Source organism: Tympanuchus pallidicinctus, unplaced genomic scaffold (assembly GCF_026119805.1).
Source record: "Tympanuchus pallidicinctus isolate F22 unplaced genomic scaffold, pur_lepc_1.0 scaffold1, whole genome shotgun sequence".
NCBI classification, from domain to species: Eukaryota; Metazoa; Chordata; class Aves; order Galliformes; family Phasianidae; genus Tympanuchus; species Tympanuchus pallidicinctus.
In genome coordinates, this window is record NW_026294618.1 from 92535719 (window position 1) to 92559144 (window position 23426).

Consider the following 23426-nt stretch of genomic DNA (forward strand, 5'->3'; position numbering starts at 1 on the left):
TATTATTTTGGTATCATTTTCAGAGCACCCATTCTTTCCTTGTTTCATTCCTTGCATGCGATGTCTGAGTTACTGAGTGTGGCCTCATGGTCTGTTACATGCAATATGTTGGACTATTTTCTGCTTAAAATCTGTTACTTCATCTAACGTGCAGCAGAGGGATTTTCTTTTTCAGTATCTGAAACCATGAGATACATAACCATCAAAATGCTACTTGGTCATTCATTCACTCATCCTCATTATTTCCTCCAGTATATTGCATTTTAATAGCAGTAGCAGCACTTTACAGCAGCTGATAACGGCCCCACTCAAGACCAGGATCACATTATGCAAGACTCAGTGCTGAGAGATACTCAGTGGCCCATCACTTCTAATGTGTGCATACAAGATGCCTGTGGTAGGGAAGAGCACGGAAATGGTTGTTCACCAAGATGCTCAGCGTAACAAACATTGAGTCTGAAGTTGTACTGATAAGAATTCAACGTTTCTCGCTCTTAAGTGTATCACTTACAATGTGAAACAGACGTGCATTTTCCTTTTACAACATTGTAAGTGTGCACAGATGTTAAAAAACGGAAGCCATTGAAAGAACTTGAAAACCTATCTTTTAGGAACTGGTTTTCCATCTACTAGACAGTCTGTCACATTCTGTAATGTATGTGGAGACTGGCTCACCTGGCTATATTTTCTTTTACGTTTTCATGGTGTCCCAATGTGTAAGTTGCAGATAGTATATTTGCAAACCATAAACACTTTATGCACTTTCATGTTATTTTTGCATGAAGGTCAGGACAGCATGAAAAGAAACCTGTGCATGCATATTCTCAGAACAATAAGTAAGCAGCTGTATGACACAAGGGAACACTTTTTACTTCAGATACTGACATCACAGTGTTTGACAAAAATGCGATTAACCCTAATGAATCTAAGTTGGTATTTGCAGGTGCAGCTTCCTGCCAAGCTTCAGTAGTCATCTGCTTCAGTTTTTGTGTCATCAGCACAATGGCTCGAGACAGTGCATATGATACCTGATACTGGGTCAGCAGCAGCTGGGGGAGAACTAGAGACATCACATTACTTGTATGACCCTGTATTATGCAATGGCGACTGTTAGATCTGCTTATTGTCTCACGGTGAACGCCTACATATCAATCTCCAAATAAGTCTGTGATGAATAACTACATTTATTCTCCCTATAGACCACAGTTGGTGATGATGCAGATACTTGTTAAGATTTAAAAATAACTGCTTTTTTTTTTTTTTGACCATCACAGCACTCCCTTTGCTGTGGACGTACTTTTGTCTTCATCCTATGCAAGAATATGGAAAGTGGGCTTTTTTTCACAGAAACATGTACCGCTCTGCGCATGCAAATATCGAACCTGAGAAACTAAGGCTTGTTTTTGTTTGGCCGTGAGTATCAGCACCACAGTCTGCCTTGCTTGTGTTGTCAATGATCATTTTAAATTTGGCAGCAATAATTTGAGATAAATCGGCTAATTAGACGCCCAGGTAATACTGCAGTTGATACTTCCTGGCCTGTCAGATTCTGGTATTTCCTTAACCTCATACATTGCCTCTTACTTATTAGTTTCAGTGCTTAGATTTGATCTGTTCTGATCAATTTTAACCGAATGCAGTGGGGGAGAAATGAATGGGCTAGTTGTTGTTTACAGTATATTTTACTGGAAAACAATACCAAATGTAGGTCTCTGCCTCCATACCTCTGCTCTCCCTGTAATGAAGCTAACTGCTTTTAATTATAGCTTGTAGAGACACTGCCGAATTACTTAATCTCCGTTTAAAGTCTGGATTCTGGTTTCTTAATTGGCATCTGAATGTTTGGCAGCTTTGAAAAAAGTCCAAAGCTAAGAGAGAGCAGGGTGAAATGTGTTCCATGAATAAATGTGTCTGACCTCTATACTATAAAGTCTTAAGAAACAGCAGAGATTGAACGTTCGCGTGCCTTTACCATGTGAGCTTTTCATCCAATTGTGACGTTGCTTGCAATAACTAGAAGCTCCAAGAGCAGAAGAAATCACACTGTTCTTGAAACGATCCGCTGAGGTGGAAAAAGGGAAAAGAGATCAGGTATTCTCATTTTCTTTTCAACTGAGACGGAAGTCGATTTGGAAATGTTCCTTGCTGAAACTGAAGTTGCATTTCCAGTAGTTGGGAGGAGCTCCCAGATTACATTACCCCACCCACGTCTGGTTGCTTTCGGTTTACCTCGGGAAATTCTACAAGGAAACTGAAGGAGAGAAAGCACAGCAGCAAAAGGAGGAGCACAGAGAACCTATCTAAAAAGATAAAAAGTTAAAGTAGTGCTTTAAACAGGTATGCCCTCATTTTGAGTTATGTTCAGCAGAGGTAACGAGTGGCTAGCAGTCTGTTTATGGGGCATGGCATACTGTGTGTATTCATAAATCTCATTTAAAGCAGATCACATCACCAATTTGTTCACCCCTTGATGAAACAGTGAGTTAGATCCTCACCTATTGACCACTGTCAAAGCTCTACTGACTTCAGGGAGAAGTGTCTTAACTGAAGGATCCAGTCTGCAGTATAGAGAAGCCTCATTCTTTGAATGCTGAGTTTGATATGGCTTCCTTTCAGCCAGCTCGTAATGAGTGCCACATACATTCAGACAACTTTTTTGTAATAATAATACTTATCTTCTGGTTTAGAGATAATTCTGCTATCCTGAAGAGGACCTGCAAATGGATAATGACAGGTGCATGTTTTTCTTTTTAGAAGAAACACTTCTGGGGGGGGGGGGGATGCTTTTCTTTGTTTTTATACAATAAATTCAATCTTGGGAAACACTGACTTTATAACATTACAGCCATGAGTAGATTCTTGTTTGCTTGATTTTGGAATAGTTTGCTGTGTTGTTTATACAACTTTTCACACACATGTTGTTGTAATTAGCATGGTGTTAGGAGTATCATCGGTGTACCCCAGACTGCTCTCAGTATTTCTTCTAATCCTTTCCAAAACAGAAGTAATCATGTGTCATCTATGAGGAATTTACAGTACAGAATGGTATGCCCCTTGAGGATCTTTCTTAAGACACATGTATGTGAGTCTTAGAAAAATCGTGTCCCCGTACGGTTGCTTTTGAACATTAGTGACAAGACAGTGACACTGCTGTGCATATTTTTCCTTCGTTTTCCTGTCCAGCTTGGCCTCTGGCCTAGAAGTTGGTGTCAGACGGCTTGATTCTGAAAGTAGTGCTATGAACAAATTGTGCCAGTGTGTAAAAGTCACAGCCAGAAAGTCTTGGTGATGGCGGTTGTTGTTAGGGTTTTTGTTTATTTTGGTTTTGTTTTGTTTTGCTCTCCCCCAACACACTGTTCTGTTGGAGCAGGAAATCACAGGAACAGTTTGTCAAAAGAAGCTTTGTGCCGCTGGAGCCGCGTCACCTTGTCTCAGGTCTGCAGAAGCAAGTTCACTGCATGGTGTGCACTGCAGCCCTTTGCCCGCACAGGCTCTCTATAAAACGATCTTGGGGGAGTCATAACCAAGCATCTTAAATGCTGCAGTTGTGGCTGATCTTCATGGCTCTCTGAGCCACGTACCAAAATTGGGTAGTGCCAGATAGCCTGCTCGTTCTTCAGCAAGCCAAGTGAGAAGGGTCCTTTGTGCCTATTGCAGGTGGGAAATGATGGCATCTCCCAGGAATGCTCCGTGTGGGTCAGAGCCAGGCTAAAGGGTGGAACTTCAATGTAAAGGCATTGACTTCAGTAGCATTGGATAAAGTATTCTCTCTCTCAGTAGGGGTTTAGCCTGTGTAAGCACAGCCCCTCTGCTGGATGTAGGACACAGTGCCAGCATGGGAGCTGTGCCTGAAAACCTTATAGCCCAGAGGACACTTGCAGCCTTTCCTGCAGCTTTTTTGCTGAGGTGTTCAGTGGTTCTTCCCTGCCTTTGTCTTGAGACCCATGCCCTGTATTCCATGCTAAACTCAGCTGATGTTCACCACTTTGGTGGCTAGATTTCAGCTAGTATCATAACATTGCTTGTATGCTTTAAGCATTAGTACCAGGAGTTAGCATAACAAAACTGTAGTCAGTCCCCAGAGAACATAAGGTTTGCCAAAAACACCCTAAGTTTGTGCATTCTCGTTTGCCTTCTGCTGCTTGTTTGTTTGTTTTGGTGGGTTTTGGAGCTGTTAGGGAATCAAACCTGTCTCTGCAAGCACAGCTGCCTGACATTTTCTTCAGCATTCAAAAATAGAAGATGAACTTCTGATGTTATCACCTGTCTGAAAGGATTTAGGGCTTATTGGCAACCAGCTAAGACATGGAAGTCAAATAGGAAGAACTGGAGCTGCCTGAAAAATTCTTCTCATACACCAAGGAACACGGAACGCTCTTAAAGCATCTGGGCCGTGTGAAGGTGCCTTTGCAGTGCCCACAAAGAGAATGAGACTTGGAAGGTATGGAGTGTGTTTGGAAGCCTGGAACTTCTAATTCTTGCTCTAGCAGCAGGCATATGTGAAGCATCTTCTTTTTTTCTTTTTTTTTTTAAGACAGCTTTTAACTGTGGTTCCTGTCTTTGGGAACACAGTTGAAGTCATATTAAGCCAGATTAAGAGCTCAATACCTTCAAATCCTTTAAATCTCAGCTGGGATCGAAGATACTCAGCAATGTATAGTAAGGACAAGTTAGTCCAGAAAGGACTCGGATGTGAATTATGCTGGATAAGTTTCTGAGGATTTGGAAACTCTACCAAGCAGCAGTAACATCAAGCACTGTTAACAGCAACTGTAGTTTTCGCACTGAGATGCCTCGTGAGATGCAAATTGGAAAAAAGGAGGAGAAATGAATAAAGATGATTTTAAAATGTGACACAGTAAAGTATAGACTACAAAGTATGGGAGTTACTGAGAATGTTGGGAAAATAGGAAGCTTTTATTTCTCTAAACCCCCCCAAACTCTGCAGCCTCCTAAGACTGAAAGGAACTTAATTAATGTTCCTTGCTGTCAATGTTCTGTATGCCACTCCACCTTCTCATTCCCTTTTCTGCTGTCACTCAGGAGACTAGGCTTCCCAAAGTAGGCTTTGAGATTTGGGAGTACTTGTTAAGAAAGACAGGATATGGCAGAACACCTCACAGTGGTGCTAGGATCAGACCTCAGAATAATAATTTCATTTCTGAAAACCTTTCTCAGTAGATTCACAAGGTGGGCTTGTGAAGCATCAACGCCATTTCAAGACAGTCTTGTTTATGAGGTTTTACATGGAAGAAACAGATCCATTTTGAATGTAACTCTTCCACAAAATATTGTCACAAATAAATTATAATATCGGGCATCATACCAGATGCTTTGCTTTGCTGCTGGAGCCTGAGTACTATGCTTGGTGTTGTCTGCATTGTATTAAAGCATGGCTGAGTTTCACTCCAGCTGCTATCCCTAGGGCCCTCATGAAGAGGAGATTCATATCTCGTGAGATTACCCCACCGAGCAAAGAAATGGAATAAATAATACTACTCTTTTAGTTCTGTCAAGAATAGTAGCTCACAGAAAGAGCTTTTAAAGGCAGTGTCAGCATGGGCTAGATACGGCACCAGTGTGGAAAAAAAAGACATCCTTTACAGGAACAGCACTGCAAAATGAGGCCAATGTGAGCCTAATGGGTGGTGGAAAACAGTGAGCCGTTTTTTTCTCCTCCCTAATGCAAGCCTGCAGGGGTTTATTTGCCAGCATGTATGAGTCTTAGGGCAAATCATCTTGATGAAACTCTACTACAACAGGAGCTCAAAATAAATCATTGTAGTAGCGGGGATCTTATTTGGAACCAATTAGAGTTTGTGCAGCTTGTTTCCCCTTGACAGCTTTAATGAATCTATCAACACAAAAGTACCAGGACATAAAAGATTTTACAGTAGTCTCCATTAGGATGAAGGCCACCAGCTATCTAGTTCCTTCCGCAGTACTATGCAGTGCTTTTAAAAGATGAAGAAGGTTGTTATGATAAGGTAGTCATGTGTGAAGAACCAGGAGGGCTAGAAAGAGTTGAATAATTTTGTGGTATTGTAAATGGAGGAGGAGACGCTCCCCAGGACAATTGCTCTTCCCTAAGCTGCAGAAAGACTTGCAAAAACCTGCTTGAAATCTATGCAAACTAACTCAGCTAGGTACAGTAAATTCCAAAATCCTGTATTACCATTAGAGGAAATGAACTCTCTTTATTTGTCGTTGGCTGTAACATAGCTTCATATTAAAAGTTCATAGCATATTTCCAAAATACGTTATGCCATTTGGTTACATTTCATCTGAAAATCACAGAAAGTCTGCTGTATCATCTCCAGTCTTTGGTGAGTACAACCACCGCGCAACAATCTGCTGAACACTATTCCCTGGCTCTTACTGGAGTTCTGTTCCTGCTTCATTTAACTCTTCAGTGCACTCTAGACTGATAATGTCTGCCTAAGTGCGTGAAAAATAGCATAGTGCTGCTTAGAAAAGGAAGAAAAAAGGTATAAGCTCAACAGAGACATTAAGAAGGGGAGGTTCTGTTGATGAGGGGAGGTTCTTGACTGTGTAAAAGTGCAGTCCTGTCTGTATTGTTATCATTTTCCTTTATCATCTCATGTGTTGTAACAAAAGAGAGTGTAATTATCCAGTTCTAAGTGTGTGAGTCAGGGAGAAAATATGAAACATAGTTGTTTAAAAAGCTACTTAAATTTCTGTTGAGGGTTTTTACAATGTCAGTATAATTGGAATGATGTTTTTTGGGGGGGAAATATTCAATGTGCTGTTTCCACCCAAAGATAAGGAACTATTGTACCCAAGCTCTTCAAAGCTGATTAGTAAGAATGGAGGCAATGGTTACAGCTACGGTGAACCTTAACGCATCTCAAACTCTGTTCTTAGCTGTGCATCAGGCAATTACAGCTGTTTTTAACTTCCAGTCTTTAAAAGGAAATGGACTTGATATTTTAAAGGATATTAAAATACTAAGCATCTTTTAAAGGCTATTGTAAATAAAACTTACAACCAAACGAATTAAAAGGGAATGGAACTTTGGGATGTCATTACAGTATTTTCTTACAGGTTTCCTGTGTAACACTCTTTCCTCCAAAGGAAACTCGGTAGACCAGGGAAAAGAAAGAATTAGTGCTGTTTTATGTAATGTTATTTACTCTTTCATGTTCCGTAGGACCTCATTAGAAGGATGATAGATGAGTTCCAGCAGCGTGTGCATGTTATAATAGGCAGTACAAATGAGATTATAATATGAGAATCCTTGATGATGTGCAGGGAATTAAGAGGCAGTAGCACATATATATAGGCAAACGTGTTCAGGGGGATTGAACACTGGGTAAGTCTTTCCAAGAGAGGAACTACAGAGCTGGAGGCTGAATTAAAGGCCTCAATCTTCAGGAGTCCAACCCCTGTGCAAAGCGGGCTGCACAGGTGGGCGCCCAGACGGGTGCTGAATTTCTCCATAGAAGGAGACTCCACGACCTCCCTGGGCAGCCTGTTGCAGTGCTCCATCACCCTCACCGTGAAGAAGTTGTTATGCTAACTGGTAACAACACAAACTCGCCCTGCGTGGGTAACGGGAAGGGAACCTCTCTCTGTCTGCTGAGTGGGAGCTAGGCAAAGCGGTTTGCATTTTTGGTTTGTGCTTTTTGTGTGGGTGGGAAACAGAGATTTCTTCTTTGATCAGAGGCCGCTTGGACTTTGTGTGGTGATATAACAAACTGAACGTCTTTTAGAGTGAAAACCTTTTTCAAACATTTCTTAACGATGCAAGCAGTGTCGTTTGAAAACTGTTGTACTCTGAGCTCACACCTTCTCCTTTGTACGAACAACAGCAGGAGAGGTGCGCTTCATCTACCCTGGGGTTTGCAACCTGTGCTGCCGCAGAGGGAAGCGGCTGCCATTGTTTGCGAACCTGCCTGCAGCCAGCAGCGACACGGGGATGATGTTGGCTAAGAGCACGAGACGCCAGCCGGGGCCGAAGCTTTCTGCTGGTGTTGGAGCGGGCCGGGGGCCGCCTGAAAGACGCGTTATGAGAAATGCACGCCTTTCCCTGCCAGAACCTCCTCAGCAGGATAGGAGCGAGCTTCCCAAGGAAGCAAAGTATTTTGGAAAACGCGGACAGAGCCCAAATGCGAACGGGCTCTGCCCCCTGCGCTGGATGGCGGCTTCCTGCGGGAAGCGTTCCCGCATCCCACACAACTTCCCATCGCAACGTGCCTCCTTCTGCCCGGCGGCGCTTCAGTCCCTGGCCGCAGCCCGCGCCAGCCGTTCCCCACCCTAATCTCATTTCCTACAGCCGAGGACCGAAGCTCCGCGACAGCCCTCGGCGCGTTCCCGCCAGCTGCCGAGCCGGGGAAAAGAGGGCAGGCGAGGCGAGGCCGCCGAGCAGAAGGGGCGGGCCGGGGGGCGGGCGCCGCGTCGCCACGTCACGGAATTCCAGGCGCTCGGCCAATGGCGGCGCGGGGCGGCGGGACGGCGGCAGAGGGCGCCGGGCCGGGCGGGGGGCTGCCCGCGGCGCCCGCACGTTCGTGAGGGACGGCACCGCGCGCTCCGGGCCGGACCCCAGGGGCGGCACGGCCGCTTCTCGCCCATTTCCCGCCCTCCTCCGCGCAGCTCCGCGAGCGGCGGGTTGGGCGGGTCCGGCTCCCCGCCAGTCTCGTCTTTCCCCCTCGCCCTCCGCAGCGAGGCTCCGCGCGCCGCTGGGCGCCGTTGCGCGGCCGTTAAGCGCCCGGCGGGGGCGGGAATCCCCCACGGCGCGCGGCGTGCCTTTTGTGTTTGTACACACGGCGCCGAGGGAGGGGGCGGGGCCTCGGCCGGGGCGGAGCCTTCCCTCCATTGTGCCCCATTGGCCGGCGGGCGGGGCGGGGGCGCGGCCCGGCGGCGGCCCGGCCCACTCCGGTCAGCCATCTTTCAATTGTGCTCGCAACCGCCGCCGCCGCCAGCAGCAGCCGCCGCAGCTCCGGCTCCTCCTCGCGCCCGCCCTCGGCCCGCCCTCCTCCCTCCCTCCCTCCCGCACGGCAGCCGCGCTCGCCCAGGCGGACGGGGTAAGTGCGGCGCCGCGCCCCGCGCCCCCCCGCCGCTGCCCCGCCGCCCCCCGACCCTCCCCACAAACTTTTGGTGCCCCGCGGCCCGCTCCCCGCCGCCGCCGCCCCGCGCCGCCCTCCCCTTCGCTCCCCCGCGTCGCCGCTCGCTCCGCCGGAACCCCCGCTCCGCGCGGGCGCCGCTCCCCGCTCGGCCCCGCTCCGGACCCCCCCCTCCTCCCCTTTCGGCGGCCTCCCCCGACCCTCGGCGGCGCCCCGGGCCCCGCGTCCCCCCGCATCGGGGCCGGGGAGCGGCGGCGGAGCGCCGCCGGGGCCGCCCGGGACCTCCCGGCCGCCGCCGTCTTCCCCGCTCCCCGCGGTTGTTGCTCAGCTTCACCATCTTGTCTCTTTTCTCTGGTCACCGACCATATTTTTTTTCCCCCCTATCGCATAAAAAACGATCGGGAGGCAGAGAAACGCGCTCCGGGAACGGCCCCAACGCGCCGCGATTTGGGGGTTTTCGAGCGCAAACTTTTCCGCCGCCCCCCTCCAGCGGCACCCGCGCGGCTCGGAGCCGCCGGCGGGGTTCCGCGCCTCGTTTTTGGCGACAGATCCCTTCCTGCTCGGCGCGGGGCTGCGCTCGGCGGCTGTTTCCATCTTGCGCTGCGGCCGACGCCGGAGTTCGCCCGCGAGAGGCGCCGCGGAGCGGGGCGCTGCCGGGAGGCTCTCCTGCACGGAGCGAGGGGGGCCCGGCCGCCACCCCCCGAAAGTTGCCCTCTCCCTTCGTGCTCGTCCCGGCCCTTCCCCCGCCCTTCGGGCGCCGCGGACGCCCGTCGGCCGCTCGCTCGCTCGCTCGGTGGGGCCGCGGGGCGGGAGGGGGAGAGGGGCGCGGGCCGGCTCGGGGAGGGGGAAGGGGAGGTAGGAGCCGGCCGGGGGTGCCCTGCCGCACCGCACCGCGGCCCCCCGCCGCTCGCGACGGCCGGGGGGGGGCTGCGGGTTCCGCCGCTTCCCGGAGGGAGGGGGGAGGAGCGGGAGGGCGCTCTGGGGTTAACGGCTCCGCTGGGCGGAGCGGGCCGGCGGCGCGGCCGCCCCCCCGCCATCCCCCGCACCCCGCGAGCGGGTGGGGCGGTGGGGCAAGGCAGGGCGGGGGGGAAAGCGCCCCGGCCGCGAGGTGAGGCGGGCGTCTTGTCGCGGCAGGTGTAAGGCAGCGACGTCGGCAGCAGCATGGCCCGTACCAAGCAGACCGCCCGCAAGTCCACCGGCGGCAAGGCGCCCCGCAAGCAGCTGGCCACCAAGGCGGCCCGCAAGAGCGCGCCCTCTACTGGCGGGGTGAAGAAGCCGCACCGCTACCGGTACGCAGCGCCACCCGGCGGCACCGCGCCGCTCGACTGCGGGGGGGGGAAGGTTGGGGCGGGCCGGGCGGCGGAGAAAGTTCGGCGTGGGGGGAGCGGGGCCGGGCGGGACGGAGCGTCCGCGGAAATCAGTGTTAGCGGGAGAAGGGCGTGCTGTCGGTAGTGGCAGCGCCGAGATGAGCGCTGGGAAATAACACCGCTCCTGATGCGGGCTGCGCGATACGGCAGATACGTTTTTTTCTTTCCGGGAATTTTGACACGGCGTGAAGTCATCAGGCAGGAAGAAACGTGTCCCTGCGAGCGTGTGTACCTGTCAGAATGACTGCGGGGATGGTGGCTCTGGGGTCATTGCACGAACTAACTGACAGCGCTGTGCTGAGCCTGCCGCGTACTGTCAGGACGCGTGCCCAGCACCCTGATCGCTATGATCAGGACCTCTGGTGGCCTGATGCTGTCCTGTGCTCGTGAGGGGAGGGATGCTACTGGGACAGTGGGAGTGCACGCAGATGAGTGGTGAGTGACGGAGAAAGGGAAAACGAGTTCCTGTGGCTGCCACCAGGATGCTTCTAATGAAAGCAGTGTGTTGACAGAGCACTGGAACAGGATGCCCAGAGAGACTGTGGGGGTCTCTTTCCATAGAGATACTCAAGACCCACTGGGACACTCACCTGTGTGCCCTCCTGTGGCGAACTGCTGAAGTAGGGGGTGGACAAGATGATCTCCACAGGTCTCTGCCGTCCCCTAAAATTACATGTGTTTTTTATGTTCAATTCAGTTTAGGTCATGAACCTTCTTAAGGTGATGCAGAATTATGTTTTGAATACTAATTCACTTTTTAAAATTCTTATCGTCTATTGTTAAAGGCCTGGTACTGTGGCTCTCCGTGAGATCAGGCGCTATCAGAAGTCTACCGAACTTTTGATCCGCAAACTTCCCTTCCAACGTCTGGTGCGTGAAATTGCTCAGGACTTCAAAACAGATCTGCGCTTCCAGAGCGCTGCTATCGGTGCTTTGCAGGTAAGTGGTACTGGGAGCAGCACCTCGCCTGATGGCACTTAACAGCTCCCTGAAGAAGCTGTGCTAAAGCACGCACCCATCTGCTTTCCCAGAGATCTGCAAGAGCACTGGGAGAGGTTTCCAAAAAAATGGTACTTGTGAGGACACTACTGTTCCTAGTGTGAATGCTGCAACAGGGAGGCTCCCACCCTAACTCAGAAATGGAAGGCAGGGCTCGGCCCCACCAGTCCTGTTGGGCAGTTGGATTTTATGGTTGGCTCCAGCTGCATTGTGCTGTGGTGGGCATAGCTCCAACATGGAGGACGCACCGTAACGTGCATCCTTTGTTTACAGTTGACTTGATGTTGGTCTGCAGGTGCCGCAGCTAAAATGATATAGTGACAGGTCAGCAGCTCCTTATAACAGCTGTCAATGTATCTTATTTAACCTGCCATCCCGCCCTTTCTCCCAGCAAAAGAGTAGCACAGTTAATAAGACGCTGTAGACAAATCCATCTACCCTAAGCTCCAAACATGAACAAACGTCTTACCTTTGGAAGAATGGAAAGTGTTGAAAGTAGAACTTGTTCCAGTCTGTCCAAATGAATGTCTTGATGTCCTGAAATTCAGGTTAAAGAAAAACAGCTCGCTGAGCCACATCTAAAAGTGGTTGATGAAATGGGTATTTGTGTAAAGTGGTTTATACTAAGCACAATATTTTTATTGTGTTAGTTAAATAACTTAAAATATGTTGAGGGTGAAGCATTGATTGCTCCTCCTGAGCCAAATTCCTGGCAGTCTGAGTCTAGTATAAGCTACCTAGAACTCAGTATTCCTGTTCAGTTAGTTCTACTGAGGTTCCTTTTGCTCCGTCTGTTCTGAAAACTGATGGACTCCAGCTGTGTGGTTGTGCTTCCCAAATCAAGTGCCCAAAGGTTTGGTCTTGTTAGATCTCCTCCAAGGCTTTGTTCTTATGAGAGTGAAAGAATTTTCTCATGACAGAAGTATATTCCTGATTCCAAAACCTAGTTGTAGAGCATCTTGTCTTTTCTGTAGAGTAGCTCTCTTTCTGACTATTGGCTTCCACATGGAAAGGGCCAAAATGTGCACCATGAAGTCCTACGAACTTGAGCACATACTTAGCTTTGAAAGGTGACTGCATGCATTTCCAAGGTTGCTGCTTTTTCTTGGTGTTCTGACTTCACTCCTGGCTGTGAATATGGTAATTCTTCCATCCTGAGGTTTATTGATGCGTTTGTGTTGTTTTGTTCTAAACTGGAAGTGCTTGCCAACATTTAGACCGTAGTTGATGCATCTTCAGAATACTAGCTTGAATGTTCCAGGTTGTGCACTAAGCAGTTGTTGGTATAGAAGTTGTTTGTGGAATATTCATAGTGCTTCCTACTTGCATATTTCAGAAAAAGAAAAACAAGCCCAGCCTTAACCCTTTCAGTCCTGTATTATTTATGTATGGTTTACTTGGTGAAGTTTCTTACCTTTTCATGTAGTGAATTAGCAGAACTGTGTTGGAATAACACAGAATATCAAGTAACTTAATACTACAGTCCTCATCTGCAGTAAATATTTTTCTTCTAATTTAATGTTGCATGTAACTTAATTGGTTTTTTGTAGCTCACATAAGCTGTTGCTTTGGATGCATTCTGAGAGGATGGATCTCAGTCTTCTTTCTGGAAGTTAACCCCATCGTTTCTGCCCGCTCACCCTGTGTGCCAAGTCATGCTGGCATGTTTCTTAGGAGGTTGTTAGATGCTGGAATTCTGAATCGACCTGAGAACGTCGAAACAGTTGCCATTGCTGTGCTAGGCCTAATTAGCAGCAAGCTTAAAGTGAGCCAGGAGAATAATTAGGTCTAAGCGAGCATCTGTCTAACCCCAGATCCTGCCTGCAGTGTCATAGTAACAAGGACAGGATTGTAGTTTTGTTAGGACTGGGGCTGTCCTTTTCATTCCTGAGGTGCTGGCCCTGGGATTCACAAGTGTGAGAGCCTTCTGTATTAACAGGGCTGTGCCCTCCATGCCCCAAACAAGTGGATAATGCTTATGGAGTGTAATGGTAGAAAGACCAGCAGAATAGGAAGATGTTACAAAGAAAAGATTGCTCACCTGTCTCCAAGGATCTAGGTTCACAGAGAAGGGATCTCCAGGAGACCTTTCCAGAGTGGCTGGAAGCCCTTAAATGAGGTTCAGTAGAGGTGGAGCCTGGCTCCACCTCAGCGTGAATTGCCTTCACCTGTACTCCCAGGGCTGATTGGGTCTTGTCTTCAGGTGTTAATCAGTGGTTTAGGCTGTGATTATCGGGAGGAAGAGACTGTAGGAAAAGGAGAGCTGTCTAGTGGTGGTTTTCAGACTGCTGTCCTGCTTTTGGTGATGGAAGAAGTTTCTGAATTAAAGGTGTTGTCCCCTTACATCTAACAATTCTCCATGTGGTTTTTTCTGCTAGTTTGTGACTTTAGAATTAAGCAACCTTCTCAGTAGCCACAGATCCTGCAGCGAGGAGCCGTGTGCCTTAACTGCCTCTTGTGAAAGAACGCCTCCTCTTTTCCCTAGCAACAGCCAATTGCACGTGGTGCTCAGCAGCTCTTACTCTGGAAGAGCAGACGAGTAACTCAGATGGTGTAAGCCAGCCTTTAAAAAGAGAAGTTCCTAAACAAACTCACCTTTTGATAAGACGGCCCCTTATCTCGTGAGTGCTGTCACAGCGTTTATTCAGTCGTGTTCCAGAGGATGTCCTCACCCAATGGCAATAGTACACAGCTTTGACATGGGTGTTATTTGACAGTTGACGTGAAAATGGTGACTTTTCTTTCTTTGGCAGTCTCAACCTTTAGATGTGTATTAATAGAGATAGAAACTCAATACCGCGTTATGTTGTACTTGGAATTGTCCTCTTCCTCATACTCACAGAGTGAAAGTGTTCTTTACTCTTTTCTTCTATACTAGGAGGCAAGTGAAGCCTACTTGGTTGGCCTGTTTGAAGATACCAACCTGTGTGCTATCCATGCCAAACGTGTCACAATCATGCCAAAAGATATCCAGCTAGCACGCCGCATTCGTGGGGAGCGTGCCTAAACTTCACCGTGATGGGTTTGTCATTCTCGAAGCAAAATCTTCTTCCTGTTATTGGTAGTAATGAACGTTAGATATTTTTTCCATGGGGTTAAAAGGTACCTAAGTATATGGTTGCAAATGGAAAAATAGGGGACAGAATTGGGTATTGGCAAGTTTTTTTCCATTTTCATTTGTGTGTGGATTTTTAATATAAACGAGGGGACAAAACATTTAATGCGGTCAAAAAAAAAAGTCTGAGTGAACAAGTTTCAACAATTCAACTTTATAAAAAAAAAAGAAAAAAAAAGTATAAATAAGCCTGTCAAATTTTTCTGGACAATGCCAGCATTTGGATTTTTTTAAACAAGTAAATTTCTTACCAATGGCAACTAAATGGTGTTTGTAGCATTTTTATCATACAGTAGTTTCCATCCATTCACTATACTTTTCTAACTGAGTTGTCCTACATGCAAGTACATGTTTTTAATGTTGTCTGTCTTCTGTGCTGTTCCTGTAAGTTTGCTATTAAAATACATTAAATGATGCCTGGTTTTAGTCTTGATTCTTAAACGTTACATTTGGGTTATATCTGATTAAAAAATTACCCTTCTGCATCTGGCTGCATCTTTTCCCTTCCGTTTTTCTCTTCTATCTGTGGCCCAAGTAATTCCAGTAGGTTTAGGAAACAAACAAGAATTGCTACCTTGGCTGAAGTACTGCATATGTCATGGTTTAAATCTGAGCTTTAAATCTGTCTGCAAGCTTGGTGTATATACTGCTGGGTAGAGTCTGGAGCTGAAACGAGCTCCCTAACTTAGTGATAGAGCTGAGGAAAAGAAAGCTGTGTTGCTGTTCAGATTCCTCTCTTATTTGCGTTAACGGCAAGTTTGGAACCTTCTCTGTTCTTCATGGTTCACCAGACAGTGCAGGCAGTGTAAGCTGTGTTTTGTTTGCTTTTATTAAAGCTTTTTACACTCCGTTATCTGGTTTCTTGGTGTGTAGGTATTGGCTTCTTGGTTGACTGCCTCCTTTCTGTTTCACTGACATCCTCCAGCACATTTGAGAGCTGAGCCCACGCGCAATTAGTGCCTGTTGTATGCTCTAATCAAAAAGACACTTTCATAACCACGGATATCCCACACTGGAAGGGACCCACAGGGATTGCTGAGTCCAGCTCCTGGCTCTGCTCAGGACCACCCAAAATTAAAACCGTAATGGTGTTTTTGTTGGTGGTGGTGGTTTTTCTTCATAGTCAGAGTACTTTATAGAAGCAGTACTTAGACAGGAACATATGTTTGAAACTTAATTTTTCTTATATGCCTCCCTGCAATCACTGGTGAAAGTCGCTGTGAAGAAATGTTCACATGAAGTCACATTCTGTTCAAATGCGGCTGTAATTTTTTACCTGAAACTTGGTTATGGATTCTGGTGACCAGTCTGAAAATGAGTTAGGTGGTGTGTTTCTTGGTGTCTCTTACAGACAGTGAGTTGCACAGAAGAAAACAACGTAGGCAGTGAATGGATTTCACCTCTGTGCTGAGATTCCCTGCAAAGCTTGTTAGCTGCTAACTTTTCAAGAAATTCTGAGTGAGCTCTAAGCACCCGAGTGAGGTTGTCTGAAGATTTCCAAAGAGGATTAACAGAGAAGTATTCTCTGCTTTGGTATCTTGAACAGAGCCCAAAATTGCAGAATAAATCACATTATTCATAACTTGCTGTCTGCCAGGGTTGCGCTGTGTAAAGTCTGTTTTAATGGAGTAGTTTGTCATTTTGAGAACTAATGCTAGGCAAAACGTGATCACACACTTCTGATGCCAAGCAGTTTATAGCCACAAAGTAAAAATTGGGAGCACTTGTCCGGGAGCATCCAGAACAGCACATACAAAAGGTGAGTAACTGAGGTTCAACTTATTTGAGATTGGGCTCCTGTCAAGTTGGTAACAGCCCTGTTAAAAATAATTAGTTGTTCTTTTATTAATGTGGAAGCATTGATAAAGGAACTGAAGTTTTCTTTTTTTTTTTTGTATCTCGATTAGAGAAATAAATCTAGAAATTCTGGTATGCAAATGAAATACTGACTTCCTCCTTTTGAAAGAGAGATTTGGGACAGTGACAGTGCAGGTAAGGAAATCAAGCCAGAGGAATTCCTAAGGGAAAAGACCAAAAGATTGGTCAGGAATCAGGAATTACATAGGCGACAGTGCTTAAGCATGCGGTGCTACAGCTCAGATGTAGGCACTGCTACTTGGGAGCATTCAGTCAGTCAGGGCACTGGAGGTGCCATGGGCACATGCCTACTGAGACCAGATGTGCTGTCTTGGTTTTATTCCTGTAGAATCTTTGGCTGCTGCATTTCTGGTCCTCGTTTGTCTTCTCAAGTTTGATGGATTTTCATTCTTAGTGGATTTTTTTCCGCTGTGTCACAGAAGAAATTATTTAAGCTCCAGCTCTCTCGATGCCCTGCCCTGAGTGCACCACACCATCTCACCTCTGATGTGTCCGAAGAGTCTGCTTTCAGATGGGTCTCTTGCTTGATACTGGTTAGGTGGGGACCAAGGGGGAAGGATGGTATGAAAGGTGACTTTGCTTTTTCAAAATTAGTTATTTTGGAGGTGCTCCAGGCCAGGTTGGATGGGGCCCTGGGCAGCCTGAGCTGGTGGGGGGACAGCCCTGCCCACGGCTGGGGTTGGGTGGGCTTTGAGGTCCCTTCCAACCCAAATCATTTTTATGATGTTATGATCCGTGCGATGGAAAGGCTGCCAGGCTGACACAGGGCTGTGCGAGTGCCACTGGGGGAGGAACGGAGCCCTGGATAAAGGAAAGAGCCCCCAGCTGGTTGCACCCCAGGACCAACTCCTGCTGAGGAGCTGCATCTGGAGGCTGGGCAGCTTCCAGCAGTCCCTGCCAGCCAGTGCAGGGCTGGGAGAGCTGCCAGGCACAAGCATGTGCAGCCCTGAGACCTCAGGCCTTGGCTCAGCCACAAAGCAGGTAGGGAGCAGTGCAGGACTGGGGCAGGACTGCCACTGTGCCCTTTACTGGAGGCTCGGCTTTTTTCTTACGTGAGGCACTTGCTTCCTTTTAGAGAACTGGGGGGAGTGTTTTTATTTTGGTGCCACCTCCTGCCCCCACAACAAAGGAATCCTTCCTCTTTTTCATCTCTGGCAGACAAAATACTTTAAATTGGCAGCTCCTTGTGCTTGTTGTGGAGTTAGAGGACTGGCTCTGATACCACAACCAGCTGGGGAAGGCAGGGAGGGGTTCTGCCTGGTGTCAGCTTGAGGCCTACCATGCGCTGCATCCTGCTAGAGGAGGGCACATCTGTTCAGGAATCTCATCTCATTTCTACCCTACAAATTCCCCCACTAAATAGACCATTTGCTTTCATGGCACTAATTGCTTTGAATGCTGTAGAAGCAGCCAAAGCCACAGACAGTACTGAACCTTGCTGCTATTTATTCAGTAAATTAATAAACATTAACAGAGGAGCCTTGAAGTTCACAGCAGTGAAGTAAACTATTTTCAAGCCAGGTGTTTGGTGACACATGTGACACCAGCATCACAGACTAGGGGCATGGGTGGTGGAGGATGAATAGCAGCTCCCCTACCTTTTCCCATCCTCTGCTGTCCCTCCTCAGGAAGCTGTGTCCAAATGATGCCCTCTTTCCCATTTTCTTTCATTAGGTACCAAAGCAGGCCCCTGTCACAGTGATTCCAGCCAGTGCTTTGCAAGCTCCTCAGGGTTGAGGTGCCTCAAACTCTGCAAGATGGGGTTTGACAAGTAGCAACTACAAATGCCCAACTTCAGCAGTCTTCCCAGGCAGTCTGGCATCAGGCACTCTTTCCCTCTGCCTTCACATCCCTGCCCAGCACACGTGAGAGGAAGGCAGAGCTGTGATTTAAAGGGCACTCTTGTCCTACCACTATCTGCACTGGCCACTTCTGCCGTTGGTTTAACAGCAGTTTGTTGGTTCTAAGGTGCCGCTGCAGGTTGTGGAGGCTCTGCAATACCCCAGGGCAGGGCCCCTAAGGCAAACTGCATCACCACCAGGCCTTCCCTGCTCTCACCTAAAAGCAAGGTGACTGCTGTCACCCCTCTGCAGGGTGCAGGTATTAGGGCAGGTTGTACTGGGGCTCCTTGGGGCAGATATGGGAGCCCTTGCCTGTGGAATTCTATTTCCAGGAGCAGCACTGAGCTCCCTGATGCTTTCACTGTTAGTGTAGATGTCAGTAAAAATGTAATTGCCCTACTGAACAGCTTCAAACAGCAGGAAGTACACCCACTTTACTTAAAAGGCAGCTGAGGAAATGGATTTTTTTTTTTTAACCCAAATGGCACAGTGCTCTGCTGGCTGACAGACCCAGCGTTGCTGATTCCTGCAGCCCTGCAGTGTGCGCAGTGCTGGAGGCAGCAGCCACAAGGGGTTTGGGAGGGGCAAGCTGACCCCACGCACTGAGAGTTTTGGCTCCACATGGCACTAGCAAGCAGCTGGCCCTAACTGAAGCATAATTCCATGAAAAAACATATGTATCTTAACTAGAGTTAATTAATTCTCATGGGAAATCAGTGTGTAGCGAAGCAGCTACCACCTATTTTTCTCCTATGGTTCCTTTACCCTCTGCTTCAGGAGGGCAGCTCATCAGGCTGCCCTGTGCCTTCTGTGGCTGCAGCTGACCCGGGGCCATGCATGACCCTGTCTTCCTCATGCTGTTCTCCAGGGTTACACAGCATGGCTCAGAGGGGCACAGCCCATTGGACCCAACTTGGAACCATCCTGCTCCTGCACATGGGCACTGGGATGTGCCAAGTGCTGTGGGTACACCAGGAGTTTCTAGGCACTAAGCAAAAGCTAATTAATGTGTAAATGTGGCCTCATTAACCTGACTGTGCACTGCAAGAAGGAGGTGGCTCACTCCTCGATGCAAAGCAGAGCTGGTTTCCCATATTTCCCAGCGCTGGTCTGAGGCTGTGCAAAGGAAGGGGTCATCCTTCCTTTGCAGCAGGTTCATTGCTTCAGAGCCCATCCCAGCACAATTGGTTCCAGCAGCCTCTCTCCTGTTCCTACCCATGCTGCTTTAAGCAGTGTGACATCCATGGAGGTAGCTGGGAGGAATCCCTCATGCTCCCTCTCCTTGCGTCTTTAATAACCAGACGTCACAACCACGACAACACATTTCACAGTTGGGCCCCTGTCCCTCTTTGTCAGCTGTTGGGAACAGAGCATCTTCAGCACCTAGCTAGGACAGCAGGGCATGCTAGGAACACAAAGCAGACACCAGTGGGATCCAAAATAGTTGCCTGAAAGACTGAGGTGCCTTTTGGTCACGAAAGGCTCCAGCATCAGGAGGAAGAGGGCCTTGCGAGACCTCTAACAAGATATGACCATGTTGCATTCTTGACACCAGGGTGCTTCCAAAAAAGAGCTTTTGACGCAACTAAAGCATTAACCGTTATTGCCTTACAGCTTATTCACATGTTGGTGCAGTGCAGTGACACCTCCCATCCTGTCCTGCCTCCCAAGTGCCACTTGGCTGTGACAAGGCCTGAAGATGAGAAGGGCAGAGGAGGTGGCTGTCCTGTGGGAACACCCAGGCCCCAGGTGCAGCCCATCCCAGCCCCCCAGCGCCTGGAAAACTGCCCCAGCTTCCCCTGCGGAAAGCGGCTCTGGAGACACAGCAGAAAGGCTTTGTCTCCACTTCCTATTGTTTTTCCTGCTCGCCATGGCCAGGCTGCTGGTGGTTCTGGGGGTCCCAGCACAGCCCTTGCTCCAAGGGATGCCCCCCATTACCCTCTGCCCCTCCGGCAAAGAGGAGCAGGACAGGTTTGGGGCAGGACAGAGCCTCCTCTCCCTCCTGCCTGCTGTTGGGATGTGGCTGTGAAATAATGGAGGTAGCAGGGAGCGCTGCCAGAAGCCTGGCTGCTGCTGACAACACTGTGGCTTTTCCTGCCATTTCCTTTGTTTGGGATTAAACAGCCAATGAAAAAAAAAACAAAAAAACAAACAAAAAAAAACCAACACCAAAACACAAAATAACTTTCAGGCCCTGCTGGTGCTCCAGAAATCCCCCTGTGCCCAGGCACAACAAAAAGCCGTGGTAGAGGTATTCCCATGGCGACCCCCCCCTACTCTTACTCACCCTGATGTTCACATCCTGAGCACGTGAGCCCTTGGGGAAGGAATGTCCTGTGATCAAACCATCCCTCAAGGTGGTGCTTTGCAGGCACAGCACACTGGCTTACCTCAAACCCACGCAGGTTTCCCCCGGGGAACCAATGCCAATTCCATGGCTGGCAGGCCCACTGCTCTTGTGGTGCCTCAGGTCTCTGAAATTCCCACCCCGCACTGGGAAGGCAGAACATGGGCAGAGACTCATCGTCTCCACTTTTCCTCAAGGCAGGTTGTTGGCTCTGAAGCTGCAACTCTCAAATCCTGATTCTTTAACCACAGCCCCATCTAATGGTACAAACGACAGCTGCTCCGTGTGAAGCGCTGGTGGCAGAACTATGGGACTTGCCTGACTCACCAGAGGGCGATGCAGCCATCCAGAGGGACCTCAACAGGCTGAGCGGACAGGAACATCATGGAGTTCAAGAAGGCAAAGCACCGCATCTGCACAACAACCCCTGGGGCCACCCAGCTCAAAAGCAGCTCTGCAGGAAAGAGCCTGGGGGTCCTGGAGGACACTGGGTTGAACACAAGTCAGCAACGTGCCTTTGCTGCTAAGAAGGCTGATGGTTGGTCAAGCAAGACTTCCCCCCTTTGTGAATTCATGCTGTGTCTATGACTTTCTTTTCCCTTGTGTGCTCGGAAATGGTTCCATTACGTTCCCAGGGATCAAAATGAAGCTGACCTGCCTGTTCGCCCCCAGGTCATCTTTCTTGGCCTTTCTGAAGATGGGGCATCTGCTTTCCTCCAGACTTTGGGCACTTCTAGTTGCCACGATGACAGATTACAGAGTAGCCTTGCAGTGACATCTGCCAGCTCCCTCAGCACTTGTGGGCGCATCCCATCCGGGCGCATGGAAGTCCAGTTCAGTATTCCTTGATATGATCATCCTCCACTAAGGGTCCATCTTCCTGGCTCCAGCCTTTCGGCCCAGATCTGGGATTCCTGAAGGCCAGTCTTGGGGAGATACAGAAGGCATCCTGTACTTCAGCCTTTCCACTGTCAGTGTAACCAAGTCTCCTTTTCCCTTCAGGAGATGGCCCACACTTTCACTAGCCTTCTTTTAAGCCCCAGAGTAGCTATGCTTTGCAAAGGCCAATAGCACTAAAGTACTTCCCACCCTGCTCTTCCTTTCATCACACTTGAACTGGACCCCTCATCCCTACACACATAAAGCAAGCTGAACTTTAACACTTTTTTTTTTTTTTTTTAGAAGGGTAAAAAGTCTCCTGTTCTCTGCAAACCAGAACCAAACTGTAAAAGGGTTTTAAGTGTCACACAAACCTCTGCTAGTTGTAATGCACTCGCTTTGCAATCCTGTTGGAACATCCCCAAGCAGGACACAAATAACTTCCAGGTGTTTTATAGGCTGCTTCAGAGGCACACTACTAAGCACAGTCTAGAAATCAGATCCAAGGTTATGAGTGTTTGAGCCCTCTGCTGTAATCTACACCTGCACTGCAAAGAGCAGAGAGGCCTTGAGTGCCTTGTATTAGCACATGGGTTTGTTCATCTTGCAGCTCGTGTCCCTCCTTCCCACTAAATGAAAAGAGGGAGGGAGGGCAAATGACAGCACTGGTACTGCAGGATGGGTAAAGGCCAGGAACAGAACTTGTTACAAAGAACAAGTGACACCTTTTTCTTCATTCCTTGTGATTCCCTGTCTCCTAGGATACCCAGTGAGATCTCTGCACGCATAGTATCACCAATCCAAATATTTTCGTGTACTTCAAGCCCAGCAGCCACTGTTTCCATGAGCCAGGTACCCCTGAAAGGCTGTCAGTGTGCAACCAGAAGGAAGGCGAGGGAAGGTTTGGGATAAAGTTTCATGCTCTGCCTTAATCTTCCAGTACACAGTGCTAAATGCAGCAGGTATTTAGTTGCTTTTTAAGCAACAGATCTGTAAGTACAGAACTCATACTTGACATTGCCATACCAGCACAGGCAGGTTGCCCCCAGGTGACTTTTTTCAGCTCCCCCTTGTACTCCTTTCCCTGCAAATGCATTAATGAAAGGCATGGTAGGCTCAGCTGCCAGAAGAAACAGCATCAGTCAAGTCAGAAAGCAGCCTCTGCATTGCTGGTACAGATGCTTACAACTGCACTGAGCTGTTAGTTTGGAGAAGAGCACATAGAACATGGACAAAGGGTGGCTGCTTTGCTTCTCTTTACACTTCCCATAGGTCCACACAGCCTACTTTTCTAATTTCTAGCAATCACATAAGTAGGAGATGGTTTAATGGCTGAACTATCCCTCAGCCCTCGTCTGACAGCAGACTGGGGCAGCACAGCTTCTCTGGGCAGCTGTGTCAGGGCCTCACTGCCCTCTGAGGAAAAAATTTCCTCCTAACACCTAACCTAAATCTCTCATCTTTTAATTTAAAGCAATTCCTTCTTGACCATTCACTGTCAGGACAAGAAGTCAAGGAAGACCATGCAGCTGCCTCAAACCAGAAGAGGAAGCATAAGCAAAATCCACGTGAACTCTGTCTCAGAAGACAGTCTCATTTCTAATGACTCTTCACATAGGCCCAGTTTGTCTGCCAGATTAATTACTGAATGTTTTTCAAAGGCTCACTGTGTTTGGAATCTAGGTTTGCCAGTGTAGGTCGCACCACTTAGCTTCTGCTGCAAATGACTCAATTTCAGAAACATTTGATAACCCTCTTGTAGCGGAGAACTACCTTAAGTGAGCTGTAAGGAGTACAGTGCTTCACTTTTAATTGGAGAAAGGGGAGCTTACCTATACATGAAACACATCCATTTACAGTAGGCTTGCTGCTGTAATTACTTTGCTTTTTGATGCACTTGTCAGTTTCACGTGAAAC

At 48.4% G+C, this 23426-nt stretch overlaps 2 protein-coding genes and 2 long non-coding RNA genes across 4 annotated transcripts; 2 read left to right on the forward strand and 2 right to left on the reverse strand.

Moving 5' to 3' along the window:
- Nucleotides 1-229: 229 nt before the first annotated feature.
- On the forward strand, nt 230-7817 carry LOC128075749 (uncharacterized). Its single transcript, XR_008204096.1, has 3 exons — nt 230-2734; nt 4275-4441; nt 4535-7817. It is a non-coding gene; the product is annotated as an uncharacterized LOC128075749 (long non-coding RNA).
- Nucleotides 7818-8290: 473 nt separating this feature from the next.
- LOC128078246 (uncharacterized) lies at nt 8291-8836 on the reverse strand. Its single transcript, XM_052678274.1, has one exon. The coding sequence runs from the start codon at nt 8834-8836 to the stop codon at nt 8291-8293; it is 546 nt and encodes a 181-aa protein (XP_052534234.1).
- A 76-nt stretch (nt 8837-8912) lies between these two features.
- Nucleotides 8913-14979, forward strand: LOC128075717 (histone H3.3A). The gene is made up of 4 exons (XM_052672715.1): nt 8913-9044; nt 10218-10372; nt 11236-11389; nt 14328-14979. Exons 2-4 carry the CDS (start codon nt 10245-10247, stop codon nt 14454-14456), a joined length of 411 nt encoding a protein of 136 aa, XP_052528675.1. The 5' UTR covers nt 8913-9044; nt 10218-10244; the 3' UTR covers nt 14457-14979.
- Nucleotides 10401-13821, reverse strand: LOC128075737 (uncharacterized). The gene is made up of 4 exons (XR_008204088.1): nt 13491-13821; nt 11919-11986; nt 11041-11113; nt 10401-10666 (listed from the first exon to the last, which is right to left on the reverse strand). It is a non-coding gene; the product is annotated as an uncharacterized LOC128075737 (long non-coding RNA).
- Nucleotides 14980-23426: the final 8447 nt, after the last annotated feature.